This window comes from Nothoprocta perdicaria, unplaced genomic scaffold (assembly GCF_003342845.1).
Source record: "Nothoprocta perdicaria isolate Ctin4 unplaced genomic scaffold, notPer1 scaffold_346, whole genome shotgun sequence".
Lineage (NCBI taxonomy): Eukaryota > Metazoa > Chordata > Aves > Tinamiformes > Tinamidae > Nothoprocta > Nothoprocta perdicaria.
Window position 1 is genome coordinate 248198 of NW_020455584.1, and position 18550 is coordinate 266747.

Genomic DNA, 18550 nt, shown 5'->3' on the forward strand with positions numbered 1-18550 from the left:
CCCCAAAAAACCCCAACAATGGCAAAAAGTACTTCTAACTACTCTAGTACTGGTGTTAAAAATGTTAAGTCAAACGATTAGAAGGGATTATTATTATTGCAGCTTATATACTGCTGATTTAAATGGGGAAAAAGTAAATGCTGTTTGTATCTTGGTGTATATTTCTTCATCTGCAACTCTTATTTTTGTTTCGAAATTACACATCATGACCAGATATGCAGAATGCTATTTCTAGGAGTATGATAGGAAGAGACAAATTTTGTCTAAACATCAAGAAGATTGTATTTGCAAAAGCATAAGTTTCTGAAATGTAGGTAGAGCTGAAATGTTTTTGTGTTTTGGAAGCTGCTCAGTGCTCTGTGTGGTCTGTCTTTGGTGATGCTGTTTTTGTTTCTGTGTAGATCCTAGTCTTGCAGTCCTTCTTTCAAACAAAATTCTGATGTCTTGTCCTGGAGTGTTGTCTGCCTTGGAAATAAGGATCAGGCCTTGGGTAATGTCTCAGAAGCTCTTGAATGTAGCTCACACAAGAGACTGTCTCCCACTTTTATGATTGCTTTTATTTATCCAGTTTGAGATTTGTTCTTGTGCTTTATGAGACTTATTGCCCTAGATTTCACCACAAGAGACATTCCCAAGTTTCCTATTTCAGCAGTTTAAAAGCAGTGAAATAGAAGAATGCTAAAATAAAAGTATGGTTTGTGTGTCTCTTAGCTGTGCACTCGTAAAGAAACACCACAGGGAATTCATGAGACTTGAATTAACTCAGGATTGCCTCTGGCAGAGCAGGAAGCTTGAAACAAAATCAATAGTTGAAATAAACCATTTGGATGTTGTCCTGGTTTTCTTGAGCACAGCAATATAGGTTTCATACATCTAAACCTGAAAGGATAGGTATCTAAAAACAAACTGGTTTGCCTTTTTTTTTTTTTTTACTTTTTTTTTCATATCTTCACAACATTTACACTAGGGAAGGGTAGCCCCAGCATTCAGAACATGACTGCCTTGCTGCCACAGAGGTTACTTTGAGTGCTAATATGCTCCAGAAGGCTAAGAGGTAATTTCTGAAGTGATTAAGATGTTAGCTATTGGGGCAGGACATTATTCAGTCTGCGAATATTAGGCTCATTCATAGCCCATTGGCAGTAGAGCATCAAGGACTGTCCCAATTCATTTGAATTGCATATTGAGGGGCTTCCTAATAGTATCAAAATGTCCATTTCAGGGTTTTGTGTCTTATCTTGGTGATAAAAAGAAATCCCAAACACTGAGATCTGTATCTAAAGGGATATTTCTTCCAGCTCCAGTTTAATGTCTTTTTAAATAACCAAACACAAGGGCATCAAAAATGTGTCTTTCTTAATGTTGAATAAAAACAACTTTTTCCTGACATATTTTGAAGTATTTTGCATTTTCATTTGCTGCAATGCCTATTTCTTAGATTGGAAATAGAAGGTGCTAAATTTACGTCCCTCTGGTTCATGAAGTCCCTGGAGATCTACTCTGATTATGATTTACAAAAGAAAAAAAGGAAGACTTTCTAAAATTGACATATTGGCACATTACTAATGATAAGTTATCCTCAAAAGTGCTGCAGAGTAAAACTGTTGTTTTGCAGGTACTTCATGAGTTCACTTACCAAACAACAAATTCCTTTCCTCCTGAGCTTAGTTTTCTTCTTAATTTCAATTACAAAATGTTGCTTACAAAAATTTCATTAGGCTCCTGTGCCCTTGCAAAGACCAGGGAGAACATGTTTCTTCTTCACTTGCTCTAACCTGTTGTGTTGGGGTATTTTTTGTTTTGTTTTGATTTGTAAGCTGATTTCTGATTTACTGCTGCTCTTGCCATTAGGCTTGATTTTTGCCATTACTGCTTTCTAAGCAACCTTTTCTCTTTGAATTAGATTTCCTCAAATGTTATTAGCTGATATTTTTCAAGGTTGTATCTCATTTTGTTATTTCCGGGCCATGTTTCTAATCTCTGAAGATCCCTTTGTACTGTTTTACTGTCTCTTCTGGTGCTTGCAATGCCTGCAGATTTCCATGATGTGCTCTCTGTCCCTTCTTTCACATTATTAATAAGGAAGCTAAATCAAACCAAGACAGATACTTCTTCATGTAAGTGGTTTTAAGATGCTTCTCAACAAGACACAGTGTTGTCTTTTGTTACCCATTTCTTAATATTTAATCATGCCATTGTGCTTCCACTGCAGCCTGTGGGAGTAAATATTTTTTCAGTGATTGGTCTGTGGGGCACTGTATCAAATATCTCTTCAAACTTGGTACTTCTGCCAGCTGGCGTTGATGCGGATGCAGTGCCCACTTAAATGCATGCTTCAATATAAGTTTGGAAAAAGTCAACTTTGGCACACAATATGCCTGTATTGTTGTTCTATTTTTTGGAGCCCAGAATGCATTGTGGAGTATATAATGCTAATGATCATTTGCTTGTTATTTTTTAAAGCTCATATGCTGACTGAAATCCATGTGTCAGCCAGGGAAATACAAAATACCATTTACATGTTACTAATCTTCCATCATTAAGCTCAGCTTTCTGAACTCATACTAATGACTGTGCAAGCAATATAAAATATATTTTATATATAATCTATTAAATACATGATTTTAGCATTCAGACATTCATACCGGTCTTACTATCGCTTTCTGTAGTATACGACCAAAAGGTGTGATTGCTGAATAGGAAGAAAGGGTAATTGTAAATGCTACATTTTCCATATGGCTGTGGATTTTTAGGTTAGCTGAAAGTGGTTCCTCTGTGCTGGGAATATCTCTGAGCTACTTTGCTCTGATTTTGAGAGGAAAAACACTATCACTAAATGCAGTAACAGTTTAATATTTTCCTGAATGTTTAGGAAAAAATAAGTAACATATTAAAAATAAGTAACGTGTTCCTCTTTTCAGTAACAAATATCCAGTTTTTCATCTCTGCTGAACATATCCTGTTCACTCATTTCTTGGTCTGATCTTATTCACTACTGTTTAATATTAATTTTCTTGCCTGGAAGTGTCCAGTCTAAGCCTTCTGTTGTTTTGCTTTATAGGTACAAAGCAGTATGACTTCTGCCTGCAGTTGATTCAATTCAACAGTGTATTACACTTAAGTCACGCACAATACACATGGTCTAAGAGAACTTGTTAGGTGTATTGATTAAAAAAAATGTGTTCTTTAGCTAGCACTTAACCATTTGGTGCAGCTTCATGTATGTAGAAGCCTTGATTATGATTGTATTCTAATTTTTATGAGTCTTTTTGTTTGTTTTTCCATCTGGTAGGGTAAATCTTACCCTTTTAAAGGTCCATTTCCCCCTATGTGGAATCCTTTGGCCTATCTGGACTACAACAACCTGTGGAGGACCATGGATGAAATGGGGAAGGAGGTATGGCATGAGGACTTGGAGCTGAGCGTCTCTGCTCAGCACTGTCTGCAGGGGCAGTTGATGGATGTGGCAGAGTGCTAAGGAGAGGAGAATGCAGGTGGGGAAACCCGCTCCAGCTTGGATGTGGCTGGTATGGGAAGGAGCAAGGCTGTGGGGTAGGTCTTGGTATATGCTGCTGATCAGAGCCACTGCAAAAGAGGTGTCCTCACCAACTTGCTGTAGAGGCCTCCTCACCGAGTCTGCAATCATACCTTCATTTTTGCAGGCAGATGAACGTTAGGACCGACATGTGTGATTTTAGCACTTCCCTTGGCAAGTACTAAGTAGCAGTTCTGGGTTATTGGGCAGAGTGTCATTTTAGGGGTTCTGTAGATTTGCAGCATATGCCTAGCTCCACCCTCAAATTTAAATCAGTCAATTTAGTTTATGCTGCCAGTGTTGCATTTGTTATATTGACTGAGCCACAGATTTTGAAAAGAGATCTCTTGCTTATGCAGAGAAACAGGAGAAGTACAGAATAACACTTGGCTACTCCTCAGTGCTGCGCAGTGCCTTCCTAGGCAAAGTTCTTAATTCTAAAAGCATTCTTTAATCTTAAATCTAAATGCATTCTCCAGTAAGATCTCTGTATTTCTTGTCAGGAATTTACAGGCTGAATTAAGTCATAAAGATGAAATTGAGTCTGTGATGGAACAACTGTTGTGGATAGAACAGAAGTTTTTTGGAACAAAAGCTTTGGAAACTTTATTGGAAATCGACCAAAAGTCATATTGCATTTGCATTATCTGTATTTATTTTATTCCTCTTCAAATATTGTTTCTCTCCCTTCCTTCCTTCCATGTATATATGGAAAAATGAATATTGGAAGCCTAAACATGTATTATTTTGAGAAAAAAAATAAATAGATAACAATCCCGACTTCCTAATTTTAAGCTGAAATTGTTGTTTGTTTTTATACCACTCATACATTTCCTGAATGCTGTGTTATGTCTCCTTAGATTCCCAGTGAAGCACCATGGAAGGCTCCACATGCAGAAGAATGGGATAAAATGACTATGCAAGATTTCATAGATAAAACTTGCTGGACAAAGTACGAAGTTCTTTGAAAGGATATAACAGATTATGAGTATACCTTGGAGCTCCAGATATCTGTTTCCAAGCAGTTGAAGCTATAAACTACACAGGAGTAGAGATTTTTATTTTTAAGGAAGAGAAAATCATTCAATAGTGAACCACAGGTTTTATCAGCACAAATGAGGGTATTAGTACATAGCAGATTCCACTCTATTTCTGTTGCTTTTTAGATTAAAATGAAGATAAAGGAAAGTGTACAGTTAGGATTGGAGAGTGTAGATTCCAAAGTCACAGATTCCTCCATCTGTTGAGTACCCTCTCCCTTTCCTTGTTAATCATTAAAAGAAAACATGCTTTGATTGCAGTAGGTTTTTGTATCAAACTTCAGGTGAAACAACCCAGAAGTATCTTATGCTGGGCCAGGTGTTTTTGCAAAAGTACAATGTCGTAAGAATAACATCCATCTTAGGATGTCACTAAGGTCACCATAACACCCATCCTCCTACACTTTACCTTCTGTAATAAATACTGCACAGAAAAACCGAAAATCCTCCCTATTTTTATGTATACATCAAGGTATTTTTTTCTTTACTTGCCATTCAAGAACAGTTTGGTTTTCTCACACTGAAGGGGGAAAAAAAAAAAAAAAAGCAGTAATTCTGTTAGATAGATTGATTTCTATAGCAGCAGTACTGGAATATCTAAACCCCCAATACTTTGCTGCAGAGAAATAAGCCAGTTCAGTGCACGAGCCTTTTAGCACCTGCTCAAGCTGACGTTGCCATTGACAGGAATTCCTACAATTTCAACCAGATGCTGGAGAGCAACGTGATTGCTGCTAACAGACAGTAGGCTCTTGTCAAAAACTTTTCATCTTCGTATCATTTTGCTTTTATTTGTAACAAAAACTGAACAGAGGCATACAGAAAGCCTTTCTTAGTTGTATCCCCATCCATATCTAGTAAAACCAAATAGAAATGAACTCTTGTCATTCTGTTGGTCACCTTAATCTCTGACTTGGTAAGGAACTATATGAGGTAGAAAATCGCCACACACTGGTGGTTAATATCCAATAGCAAACATGACTACAGTCATATTTTTTCAGACTCTGTGATGGAATAAGACTTGACATTTTACCTGAAAGTTAACGTAACTGTCAGCCTCCCTTAATTCCAAGATGCTTTTCAGATTTTATATGTGCATCTCAGCTTGATCTGCCCAGTTTCTTTGAGATGTGAGTAACGTGCTGTAAAGATTTCCCACCCTGGAAAGTAGTGTTCCAGAAGGGTAATCTTCTACCCTTTCCTCTCATCAAAAGACTGGACGTATTTGCTTTTGGCTAGAGTTGCCAAACAACTACATGAGAGTAGCCCATGTGTTCTTGATGGAAGTCAAGCTGCCATTTCTAAATAAAACGCCAGGTAAAATTGGGAAACTGAAATGCTGGAAAGCACTGAGGCAAAATGACAAAAATGATGAGAATTTAACTATTCTTTGATAGCTTATGCCTGAGAAATATTTGTAAGTACACATAGTAATTCTCCCATTAGACAAAACATTTTTTCAGATCTGATCATATTGTACAGTATGTGTTCATACAGACAAAAATTGATAAATATTTTCTGCATTATTTCTGCCTGACAAGAATGAAGCCAAAGTGCATTCGTATTTCAGAAAATAGGCCAAAAGTCAAGCTTCCTCAGGGGCAGCTTGATCTTAGCTTTTTATTGCAGCTGGAATTCACATTTTCATCAAGAGCAGAAGATGTTATTTTCTCTGTAGAGATTCAGCTCAGGAAGTTCAAAATCACATAGTCTGAAGATGTAGGAAATGTAGGAAGAAATAATTGAAAGCGATTTCTGTCCTGGCTTTAGTGGTTATTGATTGCCTGGTGCTTGATGAAATATCTATAACAGCTCAGTTCTTGTCAATCACAATACAGTTAAGCTGAGCATCTTCTGTTCCTGTTCTCCTTACCATTAAAGTCTTCCTCATAGTCCTCCTCACCCAGAGGAAATGCTCGCTTCTAATAGGAAGAATGTTTGTTTCAGTCTGTATTAACTCCTTTTTGATGCACCCCAAAAATCTTGGTCAACTTTAATGCAATATTTTGTACAAACTGCCATTTTCCCTGTTCCTAAAATGAAAGTATCAGCTGCAGGACCCAAAAGGCAAGAATCCTTCTTCAGTCACAGACCACTTTTCCATTTCTTTGTTCATGACCACTGGATCTGAGACCACCATTTAAATTTTCAGCAACTAAAAGTAACCTTTTCCTTTTTTGACAGACTTCTGTAGGAATTTGTATATACTGCTTCCTGTCTTGAGGCCTTCCTGCTTTTCTCCTTTCCTTCCTTATTGCTTCCTGATTACAATTCTTCACTTGATGTGTTTCTGTTACCTACCTACCTTGGTGTCTGCCCTCGTTTAATGCAGCAGAAGAGAAGGAAGTGAGAGGGTGCTGATTTTGAGTGATTAGTTTAGATCATATACCTAACTTTCAGATGACTGATACTGGATAATCTCTGTGCTGTGTGCTTGGCTGAGGGACAAGCATTTGGCAAGAATTTTGAAGAACATTTGCAGAATGAACAAGGTGAAACTTGGGACCCTGTGAGGAGATGGTAGTTCTGGAGTCCAAGGAAGATGTGAGAGCCTATTGCCTTTAATCCTGAGTCTAGCATGACATAAAACTGTCATTTGGTATTTGTGATTAGTAATAGAAAGTGCAATAAACTGCTGATGGCTCTTATGTCTTCTGCAATGCTGATTTTGGTGGCTCTGTTTAGTGTCCAGCACTATACAGCACTATTTGATTAGTATTTTTGGGCGTTGTGATTCCCTAAAAATGTTACATAAAAATAATTGGTATTACTCCCTGTTTCAAATGAAATAAAAACAATCCTTTGCCTTCAACTTCAGTGGAAGGAAAAATTGCTAAGGATGGTCTTTTCCCTGATAATGAACAAGTTTGACATTGTCTTTTAGCTTTTATATTAGCTAATTTTGCCATCTGTGATGCAGGGCTGCCAAGAATTTTGCAACTCTATTTGTGAACGTAGATGTCACTTCTGAACCCCACGAGGTCTCTGCCCTGTGGTTTTTGTGGTATGTGAAGCAGTGTGGTGGGACAGCCAGGATATTCTCCACCACCAACGGAGGGCAGGTACTGTTGGCCATCACCTTCTGCTGCTTTTAAGAGGTCATGTTTGCACTTAATTCTTTTGCTTGCTTGTTTGAATTGGAAGCACAAACTGAGACTTTCATGATTTTGACCCAGTAGCACTCTGGTAACCATCGACTTGCACACCAGTATGGATCTTTCAACACTGACATAGAAGCCTGTTCCTGTGTTGAAGGCACTGGCTGAGGGACCAGTAGATTTATATTAGTTCCTGATTCTGACTTTCTCTTGCACACAAATTAGAGTACCTACTTTATTTATCCATTTAAAAAAAGACGTTATTGGTTATGCTGCTTTCTGTCATGAGGCTGATGAAAGGTTTGCTGCTTTACAAAGAGTTAATGGGGATGCTTATGCTAACTGCAAGAGTGCAGAAAGCTCCTAACTAATATTGCAAATACACCCCAGAGCCAGATTAGTAAAGACACAAGCTTCCAAAGATCAAAGCTGTTAAGAGTTTTGAATCAGTCTGAAGAAAGTGGCTGTCCCTACTTATCTATGATATTTCTGTAAAATGTTTGAAAAATAGTAAACTTGTCCTGATTGTGCATTTCAGTGGAGTAAGGAATCAACTGATGGATCTTTTACTGTAGATATGTAAATTATACATAAGTGATTATATTAGCAATAGTTATGTATTTAGAAATGCAAATTATAAATACATAAATGCATAAAAATAAAAACATAGAAAATATGTTAGAATATATTAGAATATATTGAAATAAATGAATACATAACTAATTATGAATAATTTAAATATAAATACAAGAAATAAAAATTTCTTTGAATCCTGCTGTATGTTGGGGGTTGTTTGGGTTTAAGTTAGGTTAGATGTCACCAGATATTTTTTTGCTGTGATCTAATTCACTTCTTAATTCAGTTATTTATCATGAGAGACAGGGTTCCTATTTCTGATGCAGAGGCCTTTAGAGGGATAAAAGTGAGATAAAATGTTTAAAACATTAAGTTCTGCCAACAAGTATTGCTGATTCACACAAGTCTGTGGAATCCATTTGGAGGTCACATGAGAATAGATTTTCTCATGAGGTTGTTTAGAGACTTGGCTGGTGGTCACACAAAGGAAGTGCAGAAGTTCACTTGAAGGAAAGCAATTGCAGATATGTTTTCCAAGGGAAACTGCCAAGCTTCCCTGAAAGTTTGATAACAGAAGCATGGTGTTGCTTTGAATCCTGAGAAAAACATGTGTCGTGATGCAAATTTTATATGCATTGATGTGCCGATTTCACTTTGAGTTGTCCTTTTCTGTGTTTCAGGAAAGGAAGTTTGTTGGAGGTTCTGGCCAAATTAGTGAGAAAATGATGGAGCAACTGGGAGACCGTGTGAAGCTAAGAAAACCAGTCATTCGTATTGACCAGTCGGGAGAAAATGTCATAGTGGAAACCTTAGATCATGACTTATATGAGGTAGTGAAACCCTTTACATAGAAGTAATTGCTTGGGCTGAGATGCTTGGGAAACTTTAATTTTTCTCTTTCGATTTCTCCAAAATCTTTTAACAAAATGTAAAGGAGATTAAGGCAGCTATGATAAAACAAATATCACATTTTCACGTCATGTTGTAACTAATACTAATGGCAGAGTATAAAATGGTGTCTGAAAAGCATGTGATAATAAAGAATATGTTCAAAAATTTTCTTCAGTTGCATATTTCCTTTGTGTTCAGTTAGCTTCATGAAGGAAGAACAGTAGTAAGATGAAAGTAAAAATGTATCTAAATGGCAACTTTTCTGTGAAAAGCATTTCAGACTCTTGCTTTCCAAGTTGTAACAGAGTAGTCCAGATGGAGACTAATGGATTCTTGTAACCCAGAAAATCTTCCCACTGGAGTTTTCTCAAGTGCTGGGGAAATAACAGCTGCCTGTCATTGGAATGGATGGTTCTTTATATAATGCTTGTTTGTTTTTCTAGCAGCCCAGATTTTATGAAGGTTCAGTTGTGCAATTCTAGTGCTAAGGGCTAAAATTGCTTCAGAAGATATACCCCTTCATAAATGTCTGCCAAGATCCTTATTGCAATATAAATATGATGGAGAAGTGGAAGCTTATTTGGCTTATTGTGGTTTCTTTTCCAGAGCAAATATGTGATCAGTGCCATTCCCCCAGCTCTTGGTTTGAAGATTCATTTCAACCCACCTTTGCCCCCAATGAGAAATCAGTTGATCAACCGAATCCCCATGGGCTCAGTCATCAAGTGCATAGTGTACTACAAGGAAACCTTCTGGAGGAAAAAAGGTATTAAGCTTTAATGGAAGGGGATAGTAGAGGGAGGGGAAGAGTATATGATAACAGAAGGCACCTTTTTTTTAAGGGATGTCAGACCTTCAAATGAAATCCTATACATTTCTATTACATTCTTGTCTTGCCTTGATCAGGAATCTTGGGAGTTTGTGTGGAAAAAGAGTAGGTGGAGAGGGGAAACAAAAAAAGGAACAAGAATGATGGGAGAGGACAAAATGGGCTTATATCTGGTCCCTGCTGTTTTCGTTCTTTTTTTATTGTCCTCTCCTGTTCCTTCGGTGTCAACTGGGTATGAGATGAGGCTCTCCCACTTCTACAGGGAGTAAGGTAAAAGTACATATGAGACATGATGGACTGAAGTTTTATTCTGTCAATTAGCAGCCTGCAACAACACTGCCTTCTGGATGCTTCAAACAGAATTCATTTAGGGTGTTTTTACATAGGTTTCTCCATCTATATCTGCAATTCAGTGCTCCATTTATATGCTGAATGCTTCCACCTTCCTCTGATCTTGTTTGCAACTTACCTGAATCCAGGAGGACCTGCCCATTAACCATGTCTCTTCTCTGGTTAAAGTAAAAGTCCAAGGCTCTATTGTTGAAATCTATATTGGCCTATAAACATCATTTGCACTTTGTCTCTATGATATTGTAGCATCATCTGTAGTCAGTGAATGCTTGATTTCTGTATCTTGGCATTTTTCTTTTTCTGCATTTCATATACCTCCGTATTATAATCACAAAATTAGAGAATAATTTGGCTTTGGAGGGTCCTCTGGATGTTCTCTGGACCAACATGCTGCTCTATGCAAGATCGATCTAGATGAAGTTGTTTTTAACTTTTTGCAATTGAGTTTTGAATATTTCAGACTCCAGAGCCTGTTCCTGTGTTTAAATACCTGGTTCCTAACTTCTGGTTCCTAACTTCTTTCCTCCATACAATCACCAGATTATTGTGGTACCATGATCATTGAAGATGAGGATGCTGCAATTGGTCTGACACTTGATGATACTAAGCCTGATGGCAGCTTTCCTGCCATAATAGGGTAAGAGACAAAGAAGACATCTGAGTAATATATATTTATTTTGTCTTAGAGGAGGCAGTTTAAATGGGAAACATGTTTCTTTGAAAGGGAAAACTAGCAAAATACTCAGTTAAAGGTTTGATATGCTCAACATACGGTGAATGTGCTCTATGTCTTTTTTTCTTCAAAAAAGTTCTCCCTACAATTTATTTTATAAATTTCAAAATATTTGCCTTCCCTCATACTTCTGGTTCCTTAAGTGAAAATGTGTCTTCTAGAATTATTTCTCTTTTGTTTTATTTTATTTCCAACTAGCCAGGGAATAAGTTCTGCCTTCAAAAATTGTTTAATCCCAAGCTTCACTTCTCACTGATGTTATGTCCAGATGTACTTAATTTAGGGCATCAGAAAATAGCTCATAAAGATCTGCTAAACCAGACTGCAGACTTGTTTCCTGTGTGGTGAGTTCTGCGAGCAAGGACCAGTGTGAGAGCTTGCATGGCGCATAACCATTGCACACAGTGGTGAAATTAATGTTTTGGATAGCGACCCAAAAGCTAGTAACAGTGCTGAGTAATTGGAATTGCAAGTCCTGGAATTGTAAGACATTTTAAATAATCCCTATAGATAATAACATAATAAAAGTTAATTGTTTGCTTGTGGTCTTCCTTTCTTGTAGCTTCATCCTTGCTCGAAAGTGTAGAAAACTGACGTACCTCACAAAAGAAGAAAGGTAAAGGCAAATAGGCGAGCACGGGAGGCTTGCATAGAGTTGACGCTTCTGTTTTAAATGATCAGAATGGGGAAAACAAAAAGCTTTGTTTCCAAAGAAGTTGACTGTGAAGCTGCAAGTGGAAAGTGAAAACACGATATCCTTATTTTAATGTGGAATAAACAGATTTTTATTTAAACCGTGTCACAAGGAATTCTGAGGCTTCAGATAGACATTTTTACAGTAATAGCTAGCCTAAGTGGAAAAGTTTCTGTCATCTCAGAATTAGTTTTGTAGGTAACCTTGCAGTCTGTGGATAATGGGCCTAAATGAATCTGTTAATATCTCAGTATCTTGAAATGACAGAGGTTCCAGAGAAAAACATAGAGCTCTAGAGAGCTCTGGCTTAGAGTTCCTTCAGTGTTGGCAGAAGTGGACAAGGCAGCTTTTCTTCAGCATTTAGACTTTGTCAGTCACTTCCTGTGATGGTCTCCAAAAAAGAGTGTAGGTATCCTGAAATCATCCAGTGCATCCAACATCTCATCCTGCCATCGTAAACACCAAGTGGCATCTATGTGCCAACAAACAAAAGGTATCTGGGCATCAGCAGGATTAAGAACAAGTTCTGTTTCTGTAAAATGAAGGGATGCTATAACTATTTTAAGGCACAGTGAAAGACAAGCTGGTTTGATGTGGGTGTTGAAAACATTAGCACAATTATCTGACTCTGTTGTTGCCTATAGTTATGTTTTAAAGTGTAGGATTTTGAATGCGCTTTTTTTTTTCCTGAGGCATAAACCTTAGACTGAGAATGTCTTTGAAAGTCCTTTCTTTTTTTTTTCTGTAAGGAACGTTATAAATTATGCTTGGTTTGATACCCAATAGATGTACCTCAGCCTAGAGACTGGAGATGCTGCATTAAACTACAGTTCCTCTCCTGTACACAAGTATGAGTGTCCTTCCAGGGGAAATTGGAGTCCAGGAGAAGGTGGAGTGCGAACCTGGATGCTATCTCAGTGCACATCCAGGATGCATCCAGCTTATGTGACTTAGATAAGGACATTTGCAGGGTAGAACCTCTTCTGACTGCAGCTTCTTGTGTCAGTCTGCAGAGGAGCAGGGTGGGACAGCTCTCTGGTGAAGTGCTGGGCTCTCCCTTTATCACATTACCACCAGTGGATGCAGTCTTCAAAGTTCTTGTATATGAGGAGTGAGATCTAGACTTTGTGGCAGCGATTTCAAATCATTGTCCGGAGCAACAGTTACAAGAGGAGATGGAAGCTATTTTGCAACCTGACCCAGACTTAAGGGAGTAAAACTCACCTCTGCCTTCTACCTGGTGTTCTCAGGCCAGAAACCAAAGCGTAATAGGAGTGCTTAGGTAAGGCCCTGGCTTTCAAAGTTGTGCAGTGGGGGTGGCAGCTTGATGCACTGTTGTGCCATTTCTGAGCCTCTGTAGAGGCAAACTAGTGTGCAACTCACACCTGGAGAAAGGGCAGTGCTCAAGCACATCTCAAGAGGAGCTCCCCACCCTTGTCATGGGGCTAAGAGGAGCAGAAGTATCGCAAGGTGATGCTCGTTTTCCCGTGAGCTCCGTGGTGTGACCAACCTGTCAGAAAGCAGAAGGCAGTGGCATTTGCGAGAGGTGGCGGACAGTCTTTAGCAGGGCATTTTGCTGGAAAGTGCTATTGAAATTGCTCCTTTTGGTTCAGACACTGTGGGAATGCTGGCAGTCTGCAGGCCACAGGGGCCACTGCACCGCTTTGGATATGGCTGAGCTGCTGCAGAGGTGTGGTGCTTTGCATTAGAACATAGTTACAGATTTCTGGTAAGATTATATAGCTCTAAGTGTAGCCTGTCCAACTACAAAGTTGAAACTGGTGTGTTTCTGCTATGCCTTGTGCCCACCACAGCCTTCTGTGGAGCACAGGATGTCCTTCCAAAAATAAATCAAATAAAAATCTTTCTGTCTTTCTGGTTTGTGTTTGCATGTTTGCTTTTCATAATTGTTAACTCTTGTGTCATCTTCATCTTGGTCTGGTTGAGAAGTAATGCAGCAGCTAACAATAAACAGAAAGACCCAACAGCCTGGAGGAAGAAACTTAATCGCATTCAGAATTCGATACAGAGTAAAGTGTGTTCTTGGATCTGTAGTCTCATATACTAAAGCAGAGTGAGATTTTATAGATATGTACAGTAGTGATTCTCTGTGAGCCTCGGACTGTCAATACCTATCTTTTGTACGAACAAATCATAATTTAGACTATTAAGAGAAAAAGTACAAAGCTTCACTTCTTTCTTTTCCTGACTGCCTTGAAGACATTTGGGTAAGACTGTAGGCAGCTAAAGGGGTGTGGAAGGGATGGCTTTTGTAACTTTTCTACAACACAAGATTTTATTGAATAATAGAGTTGTTTCTGAAGTGATCTGATGCAGAGCAATTAGGATGGATTGGGAATTGGAACTTCAAGCTTAAGCAGACATTAGTACTTGTTCTCTCAAAATGAAAGCATATTAGCAACACAACATTTGTTTTCTTTTTCCTTCAGTGAAATCTTTATTGCTTCTCTTCTTTTAGGAAGAAGCAGCTGTGTGAGCTCTATGCAAGGGTTCTGGGATCAGAGGATGCTTTACATGTAAGAAACATAAACCACAGTATCTTTTGTCAGACTTGTTGAAATGGGGAATGACAGAGTCACTCTGGAAGGCACTTATGTGCTGGCACATGGCTGCCTAGCATTTTGGAAAGGTACCTGCTGCTGGGATGCTTCTTGTTTTCTATAGAGGAGCAGAGAGGATGTTTTGGCAAATGTCATGTTGTATTTGACAGTGAGAACAAGAACAGTCTTAAGCAATTAAAGCAATTAAAAACACGGTGGTGTTTAACCACCGGTTAAACATGGTATTCCAGCTTCAGTGTTGAGGGCAACATTCACAGTGGTTACTAATATGCCTTAAATTTCAGTTGTCTTCACATGCCACAGGCGTGTCATTCCCTACCAGTCTGTGTCCGGCAAGAGAAGTTTCTTCTCTTGCTAATTGCCGAGATTCATTGCTGCACATGATTTTCTTTTTGTTTTCACTTGTCTTCCCTGTAATGGTAAATAACTGATGGCATTTGTGGGTTGTCACGCTTGATTTATGTCATCAATGTCCGTTACCCTTTAAGGGCAGTTTAAAGTGAATTAAGTGTTGTCGATAGGAGTTTGAAGATCAGGTCATGTTAAACATAGCAGTAGAACTTTGTAAGTGCCATACTTTGCATTTTTAAACAATATGTATTTATATCCAGTGTGAATATTATGAGTATTACACCTGCTTACACCAGAGGTTAACTTCATTTTGCATGGTTTAAAGCATAAACTTATGTTGACAGATTGAGGATTTTTTATGTAATCTCCATATTAGCTTGTTTACAAAAAATAGCTAGCTGTGTCTAAGACATCTTATGTCTGGTCCATGCTGTGTTAAGAAACTTATCAAGTGTTCATCTTGTCAGACATTGTCATGTAACAAATGGCAAGTTATTCTTCACTACTGTCTACTCAGTTCTTTTGTTAGTTTCCTTAGGATTTTGTTCTGTCTCTGAGTGAATTAATCTCTTTTTACAGCCAGTGCATTATGAAGAGAAGAACTGGTGTGAAGAGCAGTATTCTGGAGGGTGCTACACAGCGTACTTCCCACCAGGCATAATGACACAGTATGGAAGGTACAATGTCTATTAATGGTGGACTTCAGCGTAGTAAGATAAGACCTAGTTAATAAACAACCTCAGAAAGGGTCGTAATCTTATGTGGCTCTACTGGCATTATGCTTTTAAAATCACTTTTTTTTTTTTTTAAATAGATATAATATCTTATCAGTTGTCTCCGCTGCCCTTTATGAAGGATGAGTGCAGTGACATTAAGGTTATTTTTCTACTTCTGTTTTTCTGTGAATGCAACTGAGTAGATTATTGAAAGAGAGTGTTAAAGTCTTTATAATCTGTTTGCAAAACAGACTTTTGATATTTGAGATCACCATTACCTTTTCCAGCATTTCTTTATTTGGTATTTTGTAAATACTGATAGAGAACTAAGTCCTGACAGTTATGAGCTAGTCCTGAACTAAGTCCATTGACAGTTATGCATGACCCCTCTGGGCTGTTCCTCCTCATAGTTAAAGTTTACTTCATTGGTCAATGTGCCATTGTCTACGGGGCCTCTCAGGCATATGTTTTTCATGAAAATTGGATTTACCAAAAAGAAAAAAGGTTTACTGCTCAGATTGTCTTAGTAGTTTTTAGTGCAGTGCCATAGACCTCCTTGGAGTTTGCCTTCACAATTTAGAAAGAACTGAAAGCAGTTAAGTAGCTGTAATGAAGAACCTACAAATACCGTAGTGCTTATGATACTAATTGTTGCAACTTTTGTCAAAAATACACCACAATACAAGGCAATAAAGAGTAAGAAAAAAAACACCACCATTTTTTATTCTTAGATATCATGAGACTGTACTTTAGGGTGTTGCACTGTGGAGCCTGGAATGCTGGTGACGATTGGCATTGGTTTTGGTAAACTTGCTAAACTAAGTTACTGTCCATAAGTGCTCATTATTATTTGAAACACTCATTCTGAGGATTTTAGTCATCCTTCTTGATGTGGATTGTGTGACTTACTGCTTTCCCTCTCAAGGATTCTTCGGCAGCCCTTTGACAGGATCTATTTTGCTGGCACGGAGACAGCTACGGAATGGAGTGGATACATGGAGGGGGCCGTACAAGCTGGAGAGAGAGCAGCCAGAGAGGTACAGGCCAAAACAAAAGGCACTGTCAAGTGTCCTGTGTAAACTGGTTAGAGACCAAATGGGGACTGAGCATCGCCAGCTTTTGGCTTTCCAAAATCTTGATGCAAATACCTGGAAAGGGAACAGACTTCTAAAAGAATTAAAGTTTTGCATTTAGATTTGGAGAATTTAGGCTGTACTCTAGCTATTTTGTCAAAGTCTTCTCTGTTTCCTGGAATTATATCCTTTTGTTCTTTAATGGAAAGATTCTCATTTAGTCATGTTTTCTTCTTCCCCAGAAATGAGTACATTATCATACTGAGAGGTCATGGCAGTTAGCCTCATTCCTAACAGCTCGGTTCTGATGGTATGCAGACCAAGCAAGTTGCTTTCTCAAATGTTTGCGAGCATTACCTTTGATTTTATATAGATAAAATCTTGTAGATAATCTTATATAGACAGTTCTTACACATGAACTTATCTTGCTTGATAAGATGGACTAGTTCCTCAAATATATTTTATAAATGTTTCTGCAGCAACAAGAGAAATCTCTTAAGCCTGCTGTGCAAGCCTAAGCAGAGCATTTGGCAAATGAGCCTTACTGGTAGAAAAAAAGTGTTGTTTTCCTTTATATTCATTTATTTGTGAGAGTTCACTGTTTTTAGATAGAAGACTTGACAGCATTTCTGAATCTTATCTGAAATAAAAGCCCCTCTTAAAAGAATGAAAACCTACTTAAATCTATAAGGAACTGGAGTATGAAAGAAAAAAAATAATGGTGTCATCTTCATTTTATTTCACCTAAAAAAAAAAAATCTTTAAAAACTAAATTCATTAAAATACATCATTAAAAAAGTTAATCATCATTATCATATCAGGAAATCTTTACTTTTCTCTTCATCTCTGGTATCTCTAATGCTGAAGTAGTTACTTTCACATTGTGAAGATTTTCTTTTTAATATTACTTTTATCTGGCTGAAAATGAGGATCTGTCATCCCTCACAGGCTCTTGTTCCTCTTCCAAAACCTGGTAAAATTTGGAAAACGAATGACTCCTAGCTTCCCATATAGACTGCCCATCAATAGCTGCTTGATACACACCTCTCTCTGCCATGAGTGTGTACTTAACTTGGGCATTCTCATATTACCTCCTTATTCCATTTCTGACATTGAATATTCACTGAATAATTTTTCACAGAGAGGGGTTTTTTTCTTTCTTTTTTTTTTTTTTTCACTTTCCTCTAAGAGGGGAGTTTTTGTTTTCCACTGTAAGTAACATACTAAGTATCAGGCCATCCCAGGAATGACTTGTGCAAAGATCAGGTTTTCTTTAAAATTTTAACAGAGATTTATTTGCCCAGTTATCTTCACCGAGACAGTAATATTGTAAAGCAAAAATTGGAACCCAAACCTTTTCTCCTTTAGGGGAATGAATGTTACCTACTAGTGAAGTGTTATTTATTTCAGATACTGTTTGCTATGAGGAAAATTCCAGACAGTGAAATTTGGAAGCCGGAACCTGAATCAACTGTAAGTCTTTCTGTAGTTTAAAAGGATTATTTTTTCTGTGATGCTCCTGATGGGATAAAATTCTGTTGGCTTGTTTTCAATTAGATTCCCTAAACCAAAACCACCTTAATCTTTCCCTTTCTCACCAACACTACTCCTCCTCAAACAAAAGTATGAAGGGAGCCCAGAGAGGGCATCCAGCTACTGAATCACTAAGAGAGAATCAGAAAGAATTGTACTTTTTAACCAGTCTATGAATCCTGCCCATGTGCCTCTTCCTTATGAATCAGAAGAAAATTCTGAGGCCTTGTACTTTCTGATAACATAAACTGTTTCAGCCCCCTCCACCCTCCTTTTTTTTTTCTGCTGCAAGATATTTACCTTTATGTTACCTTAGTAGTGGATTCTCTCCCCACAGGATGTGCCAGCTCTGCCCATCACTACAACCTTTTGGGAGAGGAACTTGCCATCTATACCAGGACTGATCAAGCTGATTGGATTTTCTACTTTCTTCACCTCTGTGGCAGCTGCAGGGCTATTTGCCTACAAAAAAGGACTTCTGGTTCGAAACTGAAAAAGGTGCCAAACAAAGCCTCACATTTTATGTTTTCTTTTTTGTAGAGTTTTTT

The 18550-nt window shown here is 38.0% G+C and overlaps 1 protein-coding gene across 1 annotated transcript in view; it reads left to right on the forward strand.

The window, feature by feature from the left end:
- Positions 1-18550, forward strand: part of LOC112951344 (amine oxidase [flavin-containing] B-like) — a 45362-nt gene extending 26812 nt beyond the window's left edge. The window contains exons 4-15 of the mRNA XM_026044007.1: positions 3293-3397; positions 4396-4487; positions 7496-7637; positions 8930-9079; positions 9747-9906; positions 10861-10957; positions 11616-11669; positions 14227-14284; positions 15260-15357; positions 16322-16433; positions 17880-17942; positions 18340-18550. Coding sequence (XP_025899792.1) covers positions 3293-3397; positions 4396-4487; positions 7496-7637; positions 8930-9079; positions 9747-9906; positions 10861-10957; positions 11616-11669; positions 14227-14284; positions 15260-15357; positions 16322-16433; positions 17880-17942; positions 18340-18495 — 1287 coding nt within the window. The 3' untranslated portion in view covers positions 18496-18550. The remainder of the gene's footprint in view (positions 1-3292; positions 3398-4395; positions 4488-7495; positions 7638-8929; positions 9080-9746; positions 9907-10860; positions 10958-11615; positions 11670-14226; positions 14285-15259; positions 15358-16321; positions 16434-17879; positions 17943-18339) is intronic.